The sequence below is a fragment of the Pteropus vampyrus genome, unplaced genomic scaffold (assembly GCF_000151845.1).
Source record: "Pteropus vampyrus isolate Shadow unplaced genomic scaffold, Pvam_2.0 Scaffold292, whole genome shotgun sequence".
In the NCBI taxonomy this organism is placed as follows: domain Eukaryota; kingdom Metazoa; phylum Chordata; class Mammalia; order Chiroptera; family Pteropodidae; genus Pteropus; species Pteropus vampyrus.
The window spans coordinates 260,707-276,240 of record NW_011889073.1 but is presented as its reverse complement, the minus strand read 5'-3'; the positions used below and the strand labels follow the sequence as shown (position 1 = coordinate 276,240).

Genomic DNA, 15,534 nt, shown 5'->3' with positions numbered 1-15,534 from the left:
CAGAGCTGGACACGTGGAAGTTGTTGGTGTTGCTAGTAGCTGAAGCTTATGTAGCACCCACACTTCCCTCCCCAAAACCGTCCTGGGGTGGGTCTTCCCTACTTCCTCGGAGCCCAGGCCAGTGTTTTTGGCCTTCAGGTCTCTGGGGGTTGAGAGAGGTCTGGAGGTGGAACAGGAGCCTTTGAATGGGTCTGAACCTAAGGCCGTCAGAGGCTGGGCGGAACTTCCAGTTCTTCAGATGCCAGCATCCTTCTCGACCTGGTGACCTTCTCCACGGAGAATAGACTCCCAGAGGAGTCTCAGGACTGAAATAGGACATCGGGGAGTTGTCCAGACCGGCAACTAAAGAGTTCCTCCTGAGGTTAAGTTAGACCAATGACCAAGTCTGGCCAGCCGATGTGCGTGTGTGCGTGTGTGTGCGTGTGTGCATGTGTGTGTGTGTGTGTGTGTGTGCGTGTGCGTGTGTGCGCATGTGTGTGCGTGTGTGCGTGTGCGTGTGTGCGTGTGCGTGTGTGCGTGTGCGTGTGTGTGTGGTTTTCTCACATAGTGTTTTTAAAAAGTTGAATTAATCACCAACTAGTATAAAATTGGGAGATTTCATAGGAAAAAATCAGGATTTCTATCTTCTTAGAACCGCCCCCCTCCCCAAATATCGAACAGCGGATGCCTAAAAACTAAGTTGTGCCTCCAGATGGAGTGCATGGTCCTTGATGTGTCTTCGCTTATCTGCTCGATCTTCCTGGGCCTCGAGGGTGTTTGGGTTGGAAGCCCTTGGTTGACCTCATTAATCCAAACCCTCTAAACACTTTTTCCTTGAACCCCTCAGTGTTTTAAGTGAGCCCTGGTGAGTAGTCGTACCTGGTGCCAAGAGAGATGCTAGGGCAGGAAGAAGAAGGGGCAGGCGAGGTATTGTGACCCTGTCCGCTATGATGAATGGGTCGTGAAGATGTTGGTCAGGCCAGGCCGGCCTTGGGGACTTAGCACTGGACTCTGGCTTCTGAGGGCGGTTGCCAGCCCTGGAGAACTCCTTGAGGCCGCTCTGCAGAAGCCAAAGACCCTCCGAAGACAGACATTGCAGAGTCACTAGAATCTTGTTTCCATCCTTGAGTAGACACAGACCTGTACCTTGACCTTGGAACCAAACTGACCTGCTTGGATAAGACCTGGGGTTTGGAGCTGGGGCCAGCTAAGAATCCAGGTGCTGACTGTGCTCTCACCTCCCAGTCCTCAGTAGACCAGCAGAGGTCTCGTGGAAGCCATGGCACCGAGCCGTCTCGCCCAGTAGTCACCGGGCATCTAAAGGAACACCAAAATATCATCTTGCCTCTCGGTACCTGGCAGAATATTCTTGAATCTGGATAACGTTCACCGGTATGAAGGATGTAAATGACTTGTGGTACGCAGTGGCTCAAGTCACTGGCTTCCTCCTGTCTGGAGCACCTTGGCATCCATTTCCATTCAAAGGCAGCCTTGCATGGGGGAGAGGGGAGGACATAGGCAGGAAGTTCCTGTTACTTCACCTAAAATCCCTTAGGCTGCAGCTTAAATCCATTTCCTCATTTTGATTCCTGCGGAGACAAAAAAAAAAAATCTTGTCACAGCCATAACCTGTCATGCAAACTCTACGAGGCCATATAATTCCTGTTGTATTCGGGTTTGTCCTTTTTCTCTTTAGAGAGACGGTTCATGGGTTTGTCCTTTTTCTCTTTAGAGAGACGGTTCATGGGCGATAGAGCTGTACAGGATGTGCCTAGTGTCATCTTCATAGAAGCGAATGCTGAACGTGATTACAAAAGGCCTCATTTACCTGGCAGAGAGGACGGTCTGTCCTAAGTTTCTAAGGATACTCATAAGTAAACAAGGAACCACTTTGTCATATTTCATCGTCATGCTCCCACAATGCAGATCCTGCAGCACAGAACCCAGAAAGCAGCCGGAGACCCTGAAACCGATTTCCTACTCTTCATATAACTTTACTTCACATTTAAGGAATGAAGTCATGGGACCTACACAACGATGATCGGGAGTAGAGCGTATCGCCATGTTTCTAGCCCTAAGAATAAGCTTTCGTCATCCAAGTTCACGCACACTGATCTGTGCCTGCCCGGCACGGTGGTTCCTGAGGTGGATGCTGGTTTGACGAGTTCACTCAGAGCTCAGGCATTAGGGCGTCCAGGCGGGGCTGGAACAATGGGCAAGGTGTCTTTTATCCTATCCAGCCTTCCTCTCTTCGTCTAATTCTTTCTGAGCAAGGCTCAGGTGACATTCACTGGGAAGCATCGAACACAACATTAATTTTAAATATCAAAGTTGACGTGAGTCCAGGGAATGAAAGTATCTTCTGCTCGAGTCCCGTAGTGTTTTGTTTAACTGGCCCACCTTGCGTGCATTGCAGGGTATCTGGGGGTAGATAGGAGAATCTTAAATTCAGAGATGATCTTAGAAGGAGGTTGGCCTTAAACTAAGGATGCCTCGAAGGTATGACTCGGAGGTCCCCCAAATGGCTTTGTGTCTAAAAACGACCTTCATGGGTAACTGTAAGACATAAAATGTCACCATAAGGACGTCGTTCATCTGGTCCGAGGTTTTGTCGTGAGAATGCTGAAGTCCTTGAGAGTGCATCGTTCACTTATTCCATCCCTTCTACAGAGTGGGGGATGGCACCCCGCACAGGGACTGCGGCCGTGGGTGGGGGTGGGAGGGCCCGCCAGAGAGGAAGGTGGCGAGGTAGATGGATGGCAGAGGAAATGGCCAACACGACTGGGGTGGTTTCACCGTTGGTGTTAGTGGTGGCTTCCTCGATGAATTCACTCTCAGTGGGTGCGGTCATTAGCCCTTTATGACCAGGGCCAGAGTCTGGAGGTCTGTGAGCCGTGGGGAGGCTGGGCGTCAGGACTGGACGAAGCAACGCTGGCCCTCGGCTGCAGCCTGCTGCAGCCGCGTTGCTCTGGGCAGTTCCCCTGACTTCTCTGTTCCAGACCCTACTTTCCTCATCTGGAATGCGGAGGGGGCGACAGCACCTCCCGGCTGTGTGTGCTAATCAGCCCTACTCAGCCTGTTCAGAATCATCATCGAGTATTAAGATCACATACTAACCAATCTATGTGTGGTCACAAAACCCTCTCCCTTTCCCTCCTTCTTCCGTCAGAGTCCGAATTCATTTTTCTTACTGTGACTAAGTTTAAAGTTTTCTGGGTGGTTTTTTTTTTTTTTAAGGTTACTTTTTTTACCCCTTGAGAATGCCTTGCGTCATTGAATAATCAGTTTCAGATCCAAGTTTGCCCAAAATTTGACTGTTGCATGAGTATCGAGCATATGTTTATATGATGTTACATTACAATATCAGTTACATAATGAGCTGAGAGATTTTGCTTGACAAAATATTGTGTTTCGTTTTGGTTATATTTGAAAATCAAGCATACTGTTTTGGAACCTCGTAACTGAAGATAGAAATGTAATTGTGCTTCTTAATAACTTGTTTTTCTTTATGACAAAACAGAGAAATGCTTAAATTAGTAAAATACAGATAAAAGCAGAGGTTTAAAAACCTTTTAAGGTGTTGATGATCCCGTTTTGTTGTTCTTGTGGGAACGAATGCTTCTGTCCTCTCGTTTTGTATACAATGGGTGTTACTCCCTATTATGAGTTTTACCTTATTCTTCTCAGAGGTGATTTAAAGATTGTCCAACTGTACCATGTGAAATTCTGAGACCTAGTTTAATATATGAACACCTCTGGAGAGTATGTCAAATTACTAATTTGTTTTCCTTGCTCCGGCAAGGCAACATAGTCAAGCCGGAGGATGCCTAGAGTTTATTTTGATTTGTTTCACTTTGGGCTTAAATTTACCACCCACAGTTATCCAAAATACATAAAAGCGTGTGGGTTCGGTATGTTTGTTTTGCTGTCCTACCATAATGATGTCCAAACTTGACTGTGCTTACAGTAGGATCAGACAGATTAAAAGTCATTTACTCTTCTGCTAACAGTATCAGAGAACATTGGAAAAAAAATTCGTTTTCCCAATCTGCCATTCCCACAAGTTGATAGTTGCGCTGTTTGCATAGCTGACCACCCACTGAAGCCAAGGCACGTGAAACTGCTGTCCACTAAAATGGGCCTGAAAGTCACATGGGACCCACCCAAAGATGCTACCAGTAGACCCGTGGAGCATTACAACATTGCCTATGGGAAGTCACTGAAAAGTCTTAAGTACATCAAGGTGAATGCGGAGACACACTCCTTCCTTATTGAGGATGTGGGTAAGTGACACTCTGGTCTTGTTCCCAGTCAGAACTAACTGCACCTGCATCTTCATTCCATCCTTAGGACGACCACTTGTGAGACAAAGGTTGGCCAGGCTCATGTGGTTCCTTAGGAACGGGAAGCCAAGGTCGTGAGCCTGTTGCTTCCCGGACCTGCGTTTGAACACCAGCATTCCTGGTCTCTCTCCAAATTGATGTTCGAAACAACTTTTAGTTTCTGAATCTGCTTTGGGAAACTATGTTGATTCTTTTTTGTTGGAACTTGACTACTGGACATCTTTGTAGCCTAATCTTGAGATTTTTTTATTTATAAACTTATTTTATCATTAGAGATTACTCAAGTAACATGTCCCTGTAAAGGGGTGTGTGATATGTCATACCTAGCCATGTCTGGTTCAAAGATGTAACATTTCTCTCCATGAAATTTGGTTCTGGAAGTTTGGAGGATTTAAAATGTTGCCTAACTATATGGTTTTATAGGCACAGGTGTAGGTGGTTTTGAACTTCAGCTTTGACCAGCCTCTGACGGCTCTTCTAGCTCCTGCTCTTTTGATCCCAGTGGGCTGAAACTCCGCTTACTCTACAGCCGTCTCATGGTCCAGCCTTAAGCCGGCTCATGAGGAAGTAACAGAAGTTAGCGTCTATGACAACCAGGTCTCCCCGTGCCCTGGTAGCACTTTGCTGCCTTCCTTTAGTGGGTCAAAATCAACTCGTGCTCCTCAGTTCCTGGCCATAGTCTACCATTCTTATTCTTTCTCCATCTCCTGAGTTGGAACATTAGGGTCTCTGGGTGTCAGAAGAAAGTATGAATCTCTTCCTCATCCCTATAGCCCCACAGAGCCTGACCGTGAGGTTAAATGGCTGTTTCTGCCAGACTAACGTCATGGGCAGGGTCTTATTCGCTTGCTCAGACCTTGGGTGATGACTTCCACAGAGAAGAAAAACATGCAAAAAGAGAGACTAAGAACTCACTGAAAAGCGGTGTCTCCCAAGCAACTTTGACGAGTTAACTGAACGGGAATCAGGGGCATGAGGATTAAATTTCTTTGAAATACGAAGAAGCTCAGACAGAAAGTGCTGTCAAAGCACGGTTTTACGTTCTGTCTGCACCTGGAGGGTTTCCCATTTAGTCCTGCCGGTCATGCCAAACCCTAAATGCCACCAGGCCCTGCCACAGTCACACAGAAGTCATACCAGGCTTAAGCACAGCAGGTGTCCCAGATGGTGTCGGCATTGTCACCATGTTCCTGGGCCTCTAGTTGGGGAACTAAACTTCATTGAAGGAATGCTCCTCACTTTGAGGAGTGTAATTACCATGATTGCTTTTGACAGAACTAACTGTAACCTCTCTAACCCTTCATCCCCTCAAAGGCCTGCAAACTTTCATCCCTTCAAGGAGTTGGCACCTTCACTTACCTTTCTCAAGATAATAATTCATTTTGAGGAAAGCCAGCACCTTGGAGTTTTGCTTTCAGAGGTGGCCAGTTCAGGATGGACTCCTGTTGTAACCTGCCATCTTGTTTTCCTTCACATGCCGATGACATTAGGAACTTGGCCAAAGAGACCACTGCTATTTATCTGATCTTGACCCCAAGATGCAAGTCAGAAAGGGAAGCCCAATCACTTCAAGATTCCAGGAAATAGTTTTCTAGATTTTTGTCGAAATGGTCAAAGACAACAGGCAGACATAGTAAGGGGGACATTTTATTGTGAAAAGGAGAAAATTGCATGAACCTTTACTTATTGCATTGATGATTTCCCATGTACTAAATTTTATGAAATATGATTTTTTTTTTTTTTAGAGATTTCCATTTGGAGCTTCCACAGGGAAATATTATCTGTCGTTACTGACACTGTAGCTTAAACCATGTATTTAGTGGACAGCGTGTTCCTGTTTGCTATGTTGATTTCACATTAAAAAGCTTAAAAGCTTTTCTGTTGAATAGTCACGAATCCAGGTTTATTTCACGTGCCATGTATTTTATACTAAATGAATGTTGTGGTTTTTGGTCAGTTGCATGAAAGGAATGTTAGTATTTTGATTTTTTTAAAAAAGAGGAGACTCTAGTTAGACTTGTTACTTAATTCAGATTTTTTATATGTGGTTGTATCTGGTACAAAGAGGACAGTTAGTGAATCAAACTGTCATTCTTGGAGATTTGAAACGGTGGCTTGATGTAAACCATATGTTTCAGAGCCGGGGGTAGTGTACTTTGTGCTGGTTACTGCAGAAAACCACAGTGGAGTGAGCCGACCTGTTTACAGAGCGGAAAGCCTGCCCGGTAAGTCTCATCTAGAATCGGAGGCTGTATTTTTGTTCCTTAGACTGGGAGAAACATCCCTCCTTGCTTCTTCCGGTCAATGCCAGTTTAGAATCATTAAAGAGTTCCTGAATGAAAACTTTTTAGACTTGTATAACTGGCTGAAAGGCTTGAAAACTAGGAGATTCTTCCTTTTTTAAAAATAATTTAATATAGGTTGTTAGTGTTTTGTCCTACATTTTTGAGTACTCGCTAGAGTAAGCCACGTGCAAAAGGGGCTGAGTCACGAGATGGCCCGAGCAGGTCCCTTTGAAGCCTGTTGACCAGACCACTTAAAGATACGTTGGGGGTGCACTGAAATGTGGAAAATCCTATAGTCCTCGTTTCTAACTACCAGGTTGCATTTTCCTAATTCAGGAGGTGAATGGATCAAGATTGATGGTTTTCCCATTAAGGGTCCAGGACCATTTAATGAAACCGTCACAGGTACTATTTGCTCATTCAGCTCATGTCTTCCCTGAAGCACCGCCTCGCAAGAGGGTTGCGCTTCCGTCACCCACATGTGCTCACAAACCTTCATTGAGTTCCCATCGCTAAACTAACACACGTGCCACATGGTTTTGGTCCCTCTGCTCTGCACCCGATGGGCCTGACTGCAGCCGGCGTGGTTCATTTCTCACTGTTCTTTCACGTTCTGGTGTGGGGAAGTGTCTGTGTCTGCGGCCGGGGTTCTGTTGTGCTGTGAACAGGCAAATATGGTGGTTGAGATGGCAGCCCTGGCATGATGAGGATCTTGACAGCTCTTTTACCCATAGATGGCTTAAAACAAATGGGACCCACCAAACGGTGGCTTTTATTGGCTCATATGCGGCATCGAATCTTTCTTTTCTTAAAACTATGGCATATTTGGTGATATGTTAAATGGCCTGCCTTCCATCTCTGCTCCATATTTGTATATATGTGTGTTTTATCATTTGGATGTTGATGTTGTCTGGTCATATTGTTTTACTTGTTGAGAGAAGTGTTGACATTTCTTGTGCGTTTCTTGAATATATTTAACTAATGGTGGGGGAAAAAAAAAAAACACTGCAAAATGCATGCAGTTATTTCAGAGTGTGGTCGGGCACTGACCCAAGGCAACAGGGTGAGGAGCTGTGTTTTATTTTCATGAACCATGTTTTAAACACATCAATCTTGTGTTATTGTTGAGAGGAAGGTGAGTATGTTGAAACCGATGACTCTAATCTGCATCGCAGATCAGATTCGATGCGTATGGTCAGCTTTCAAAGTTCCTTTTATATGAAAAGGGACGGAAGAACAAAACAGCCAGAAGTGGAAACTGGCTTTGGAGGAAAGATGGTATATTTCCGTCTTACTGCGTTGGATCTGAGATAGCATGGGGCATTATCGTGGAGATGTCCCTAGGCGATTGGAGACGAGGAAAGGAAAGTTGGGAGAAAGAATTCAGAGGCATCTTGCTGTAGAGTGAGAGCTGAAGCAGAGAGAGCGTGAGGTCGGAGAGATGACAGAGGCCAGGAGCCAACTTCGGGAGACGTTGACTGGAAAATAGTTGAGAAGGTAGTACGCCTGGGCAACGTGCAAAATAGGACAGGATGGTCACCTCAGGGGTCTGTCTACCCCTGAAGACACACACGTCAACATTCACAAGTGTGCATAAACCCTTTGTTGACTCACAGATGCACTGTGCCTTGCATTTCAATCTTATCTTTTTTTATTTTTATTGACCTTTTCGTTTTTAGGAACTTCCTGGTAGAGTTTTCTGAATGCCAATGGTATTAGAACAAGTAATTTTCTTGCTTTTTCTTAAGTAATTAATTTCTTATGCCTGCTTTAATAGGAAAGTGTGTGTGTGCGTATGTCTGTATGTGCGTGTGAGTGATTTTTTTGCGTAAGCGTGTGTTACAGAAATCCTGGGAATTGGGGATCAGAGACAGTCATGTTCATTACTAGTTTTATGTGCTGTGAATGACCTTTCTCTGCAGAAGCCTCCGTAGTCTCTGGCTACCTCTAGAGAGCACTCTGCCATAGAACATGGTACTACATTTGTCATACGTGACGATAAAAAAGACACCGGAAGAAATTGCTAGCCGAAACCTTTTGCGGCATGTGATATAAAGTAGAACTTTAAAAAAAAAAAAAAAAGACTATCCAGAATGCATAGACTTGGTTACAGTGCTCCAGAAACAATTACATTTCATTGCTAGTAAAAATAAGAAGAACGACTTTTGAGAAATTATCAGCTAGTGACCGACAGGCATCTGTATGTCTTTCATGAGGCTTGGAAATATGCTTCGCTATTGTTCTGAGGAATGGTTCATAGACGATGATCTTGTCAAACGAAAGAAAGATTCTTAACTCCACATATCTTCATTCACAGGAAGGGATTTGTCCTCAAAATGCAGACACTTGCATCAGCACCTGGTGTGAAGGCCCCAAGGGTCTGCTTTCGTGCTGAGACTTAGCGCCTCACGCCTTCCCAGCGTTTCATGTGAAACCAGAGGAAGATCCATTCTGAGACAGTGTTTTCAGCGCGAATTCCAGAAGGCCTCCTTGGGCTAGCTGAGACTTGTCTTGACCTCATTGTCTCCACTTAAAGATAGGAGTCTAATCATTCAATTCATCTGTACAGACCCAGGTCTAGGTGCTAGAGGTACAATGGTAAATAAGATGCACGAGGGCTTGCCTTAATGAAGGCTGCCTACATTTTTGAGTACTCGCTAGAGTAAGCCACGTGCAAAAGGGGCTGAGTCACGAGATGGCCCGAGCAGGTCCCTTTGAAGCCTGTTGACCAGACCACTTAAAGATACGTTGGGGGTGCACTGAAATGTGGAAAATCCTATAGTCCTCGTTTCTAACTACCAGGTTGCATTTTCCTAATTCAGGAGGTGAATGGATCAAGATTGATGGTTTTCCCATTAAGGGTCCAGGACCATTTAATGAAACCGTCACAGGTACTATTTGCTCATTCAGCTCATGTCTTCCCTGAAGCACCGCCTCGCAAGAGGGTTGCGCTTCCGTCACCCACATGTGCTCACAAACCTTCGTTGAGTTCCCATCGCTAAACTAACACACGTGCCACATGGTTTTGGTCCCTCTGCTCTGCACCCGATGGGCCTGACTGCAGCCGGCGTGGTTCATTTCTCACTGTTCTTTCACGTTCTGGTGTGGGGAAGTGTCTGTGTCTGCGGCCGGGGTTCTGTTGTGCTGTGAACAGGCAAATATGGTGGTTGAGATGGCAGCCCTGGCATGATAAGGATCTTGACAGCTCTTTTACCCATAGATGGCTTAAAACAAATGGGACCCACCAAACGGTGGCTTTTATTGGCTCATATGCGGCATCGAATCTTTCTTTTCTTAAAACTATGGCATATTTGGTGATATGTTAAATGGCCTGCCTGCCATCTCTGCTCCATATTTGTATATATGTGTGTTTTATCATTTGGATGTTGATGTTGTCTGGTCATATTGTTTTACTTGTTGAGAGAAGTGTTGACATTTCTTGTGCGTTTCTTGAATATATTTAACTAATGGTGGGGAAAAAAAAAAACCACTGCAAAATGCATGCAGTTATTTCAGAGTGTGGTCGGGCACTGACCCAAGGCAACAGGGTGAGGAGCTGTGTTTTATTTTCATGAACCATGTTTTAAACACATCAATCTTGTGTTATTGTTGAGAGGAAGGTGAGTATGTTGAAACCGATGACTCTAATCTGCATCGCAGATCAGATTCGATGCGTATAGTCAGCTTTCAAAGTTCCTTTTATATGAAAAGGGACAGAAGAACAAAACAGCCAGAAGTGGAAACTGGCTTTGGAGGAAAGATGGTATATTTCCGTCTTACTGTGTTGGATCTGAGATAGCATGGGGCATTATCGTGGAGATGTCCCTAGGCGATTGGAGACGAGGAAAGGAAAGTTGGGAGAAAGAATTCAGAGGCATCTTGCTGTAGAGTGAGAGCTGAAGCAGAGAGAGCGTGAGGTCGGAGAGATGACAGAGGCCAGGAGCCAACTTCGGGAGACGTTGACTGGAAAATAGTTGAGAAGGTAGTACGCCTGGGCAACGTGCAAAATAGGACAGGATGGTCACCTCAGGGGTCTGTCTACCCCTGAAGACACACACGTCAACATTCACAAGTGTGCATAAACCCTTTGTTGACTCACAGATGCACTGTGCCTTGCATTTCAATCTTATCTTTTTTTATTTTTATTGACCTTTTCGTTTTTAGGAACTTCCTGGTAGAGTTTTCTGAATGCCAATGGTATTAGAACAAGTAATTTTCTTGCTTTTTCTTAAGTAATTAATTTCTTATGCCTGCTTTAATAGGAAAGTGTGTGTGTGCGTATGTCTGTATGTGCGTGTGAGTGATTTTTTTGCGTAAGCGTGTGTTACAGAAATCCTGGGAATTGGGGATCAGAGACAGTCATGTTCATTACTAGTTTTATGTGCTGTGAATGACCTTTCTCTGCAGAAGCCTCCGTAGTCTCTGGCTACCTCTAGAGAGCACTCTGCCATAGAACATGGTACTACATTTGTCATACGTGACGATAAAAAAGACACCGGAAGAAATTGCTAGCCGAAACCTTTTGCGGCATGTGATATAAAGTAGAACTTTTAAAAAAAAAAGACTATCCAGAATGCATAGACTTGGTTACAGTGCTCCAGAAACAATTACATTTCATTGCTAGTAAAAATAAGAAGAACGACTTTTGAGAAATTATCAGCTAGTGACCGACAGGCATCTGTATGTCTTTCATGAGGCTTGGAAATATGCTTCGCTATTGTTCTGAGGAATGGTTCATAGACGATGATCTTGTCAAACGAAAGAAAGATTCTTAACTCCACATATCTTCATTCACAGGAAGGGATTTGTCCTCAAAATGCAGACACTTGCATCAGCACCCGGTGTGAAGGCCCCAAGGGTCTGCTTTCGTGCTGAGACTTAGCGCCTCACGCCTTCCCAGCGTTTCATGTGAAACCAGAGGAAGATCCATTCTGAGACAGTGTTTTCAGCGCGAATTCCAGAAGGCCTCCTTGGGCTAGCTGAGACCTGTCTTGACCTCATTGTCTCCACTTAAAGCTAGGAGTCTAATCATTCAATTTATCTGTACAGTCCCAGGTCTAGGTGCTAGAGGTACAATGGTAAATAAGATGCACGAGGGCTTGCCTTAATGAAGGCTGTATCCTAGTGGGAAAGAGAGGCAAAAAACATGCAAACAGAAAGGAATGCGTGCCATCTGTATCTGTTGGCTTGGCTGCCATGACGAAATACCATGGACTGAGTGACTTAAACAATCGACATGGATTTTTCTCACAGTTTTGGAGGCCGGAAGCCCAGGATCGAGGCGTCACCGTGTTTGGTTTCTCCTGGGGACTCTCTCTTTGCCTTGCGGATGCGAATTTTCTTTCTGTGTCCTCACATGGCCTTGCCGCTGTGAGCACGCGTCCCTGGCGTCTCTCTGTGTGTCCGAATTTCCCCTCCCTGAAGGACACCAGTCAGATTGGATTAGGGCCACCTTGATGGCCTCGTTCAACTTCATCACCTCTTAAAAGTCTCCAAATGTAGTCACATCCTAAGCTAACTGGGGGGTTAGGACTTCAAATTATGAATTTGGGGGGCGGTGGTGAAATTCAGCTCATAACATAATCATAAATTCTTTGAAAAACAGACAGCACCGTGATATACAACAGGCGGGGTGGGGGGTAGCCTCGGAGGCCTGAGAACATAGTGGCACCAGGCTAAGACCCTACAGGGACCCGGAGGTGAAGCCATGTGAGGAGGACGATGGTGGCAGGAATGCTGGAGGCGGGCAGGCCGCGAATGATTCTCAGACCGGTCAGTTGTCCAAGAATGAGAACTCTTAGGACTCAGGGAATGATGGGACGAAGCGAAAATGCAGCTCCACTGTGGAAACTTGGCTTCCTCTTCGGGTAGCTCCTCTCAGATCTTCCGGTTAGAAAGTTTCCTTTGTATTTAAATGTAAAATCTGACCTGTTGAGATGTAAAGCCATATCCCTCCGTTTTGTCCCCAGGGAAGAGATGTCAAGGTCTCTTCATATACTGGAATCCTATTATTGACCTTTCCTGCAGACCTCCTTTCTGAAGTTGGCTTTGCTTTTTTCTGTGACTGGATCTGGGCGAATCTGTTTTGCACAGAGACAGGCATGGGGGGGTCAGGACAGCCACCGGGGCCCAGATGCTTCCGAGCGGCCAGCGACGTGGCACTTTCTCCAAGCTCGCCATCTGGGACATTTTAGCTCTCAGTAGGAACATAAGTAGTCTTCATAATGCTGTTTCCTCGGGACACTGTTAACTGATACTGAAGCCAGATCATGGGGCCGCTGTGTGCCAGACTTGCACCCCAATTCAAAATTCTAAAATTAATGATGAATCAAAGACTGTGCTCTTTCCACATACCAGTTTAATTAAAGTCTTTGGCCAGCGGAGAATTAATAATGTCTGTGGCATTATTTCTCGGTAACTTTCTCCTGCAGTCATGAGTTTTATTGAGTGTGCAGTTTGCAGGGTGAAACCTGCTTTCTGCTTCCTGGCCTGGATGGTGAACCCCTCAAGGGCAGGCCACTTAGATTCACTCACCTTTGTCACTCCAGAGCCTGGGACGAGCACACAGCAGGTGCTCAATAATTGTTTGTTAAGCAGAAATGAATTTGGAGCAGCTTCTGCTCCGTGGCCTACCCTGGCAGAGCAGGTGCGTGATGACAGGAGCTGGCACCGAATGCCACAGAGCAGTCTGTCAGAAGTCGGGTCCCCTCCGTCGGGTTTGGCTGCTGGTTCTGGGGGTGGTCCCGAGCAGGCCAGCGTGTTACTTGGAGGGGCCGGGTGAGGAACGGCGGCGGGCACATTTGCAGCTTGGAATTCCTGGCTGGACTGAGAAGAATAGGAGTTTACACCGTCAGATCTGGCCGCTGAGAGGTTGCCCCGCATCCCCCCACCACCTGACAGCTGCCATGCTGGGTAACAGGCAGCTTCACCCTAGGTCTCAGATCCCTTTACCCAAGAGCCTGTTTCAAAGCTGCCGCTCACAGTGGAATAGTTAGACATCACCAACTGAGAGCCCACTCTTCAATAGTCAGAAAAGAGGCAATGAGGCTGATGTGTGGACCTTCATTCAGCCAAATGTTCTTGCGTAGGAGGGCGCAGAGAGCTCAGGAGCTGCAGCCCAGACGGAAGTGTGTGGTGGGAACTCAGGAGCCATCAGCTGGCCGGAAGCAGCAACAGCTGCAAGCAGCCTGCCCGGGCAGCAGCTCTTAAGCCAACATTCTGTGGTGTCCCTAACACTGAAGACTGTGAATATCTGCTCATCGATTTTCCCTTGGCTGAATTCTAAGAAGCGGGTGGCCGTGAGCAAAGTCGTCTCCTCCAATGCCAGTGTGGGTGCTTACTTACTTCAGAAGCTCACGGGTGGCTGTCCCAAGCGGGAGGGACAGGGGCTGCTGGAAACTGGGCAAGTGAACTGTCCTCACATGTGTGGCCTTGAATGACATGTTTGCCAAGTTCGCCTTCACGTCCTGGAAGGACCCGCACTAGTTAATAAACCTACTACTTCTGCAGAAGTCAGCCTCTTGGCGCCGATGCTGCCTGCTGACAGTACAGCCACCTCCGCCGGCTCCTCCTCTGATGTCTGGGTGACAAGGAGGCAGGCCTGAGGCGGTGATGTCACAGAAGACAGAGGCAGCTTACACGTGATCCCGCGAAGGCAGACGTTAGCCCTGAAAGAAAACGCTTTCTCTTTCAAGTTATCAAGCTATGCAGGTATTGTATCTGGACCTTTCATTTGCAAATGGTCTGTTACAGTAAAGAATTGAAATAATCAACAGACACTCAGCGAAACAAGGCCTTTGATTTCCAGAGAACGATGGAGTTACTTACTATTCTACTCCCACGTGAAATAAATGCAGAAGAACTTTAGACTAAAACAAGCAAACCAAACCCAATGAACCTTTGCATCGCGCCCTAATTTTCCTGAGCATGTTTACGCTCCTTCCTCTAGCTGCGTTGTCTCTGAGGCTGTCTGTCCGCTACACGGCGGGGTGAGGAGGCGCCCGATGTCTGCATCTGAGAATCGGAAGAGGATCCTTGCTCCTTTGTGCTCTGAGGCCCGCGAGTCCCTCTCAGGCAGCACAGCTGAAACCTGCAGTGGCAACAGGTGAATCCCGAACAGGTGCCTCTGATGACTGCACTTCCGCATCGCCAGCGGGGCGGAGGTCGGGGGGTGAGGAACACCTTCGGAGCTAGTCATCTGGAGAAGTGCCCCAACCGTGGACTTCCACGCTGTGTCAGTGGGGGCCGGGCTGGGAGGGCTCACCGCACCCCCTGTTGAGATGGCTAAGGGCGTCAGCCGCTGGTATTGGTCTTCCAGGCTTCTGGATGAGTGAGCCACAGCCATGAGTGGGATGCAGAGCCCCTAGCTCTCTCACACGGGGTGCAGTAAGTGGGAGAGATGTAGGGGGAGACGCCCCGCAGAAGGCTCAGGGCCTGCAAAACCAAGGGACACATCCATGCAAGCAGTTGGAGGACCGCTCCGTTCTTGCACAGGGCTTCACTGCCGACTCGTGCAGAGTCTTGTGTCACCAACATAGTGCCGGCCACTGTCTCCAGGTGATGTGGCCTTTTGCAGCCACACACAACCTGAGTCCTGTGGGTGGAATCGATGGCATCGAGTGGTTTTCACAGATCTTCGTAGCAGTACCGAGGTCAGACATTTTGGATGACACCCTGAAGCTGCCGACATACCGGTGGGTCTCGGGGCTTCTCCAACTGGAGTTCGCGGAACTGGGGCCCTGCCTGGAGTCCGTGAAAAATAAGGTCCACTGGCCACATCCAATGGGGAGTGTTTTCTTGGTGGTCAGTCATTTAAAATACTTTTTTTTTTTTACCTGAAGATAAACACCAAAATATTATGGAGTAGTCTACAAAACTCAAACACAATTTTTAAGATAAAACCGAGACGCTGACTACCATGCTCCAGG

The 15,534-nt window shown here is 46.6% G+C and overlaps 1 protein-coding gene across 1 annotated transcript in view; it reads left to right on the top strand.

The window, feature by feature from the left end:
• Positions 1-4,075: 4,075 nt before the first annotated feature.
• FNDC1 (fibronectin type III domain containing 1) overlaps positions 4,076-15,534 on the top strand; it is a 106,382-nt gene continuing 94,923 nt past the window's right edge. Inside the window, exons 1-3 of the mRNA XM_011376308.1 lie at positions 4,076-4,262; positions 6,461-6,547; positions 6,944-7,012. Coding sequence (XP_011374610.1) covers positions 4,115-4,262; positions 6,461-6,547; positions 6,944-7,012 — 304 coding nt within the window. The 5' untranslated portion in view covers positions 4,076-4,114. The remainder of the gene's footprint in view (positions 4,263-6,460; positions 6,548-6,943; positions 7,013-15,534) is intronic.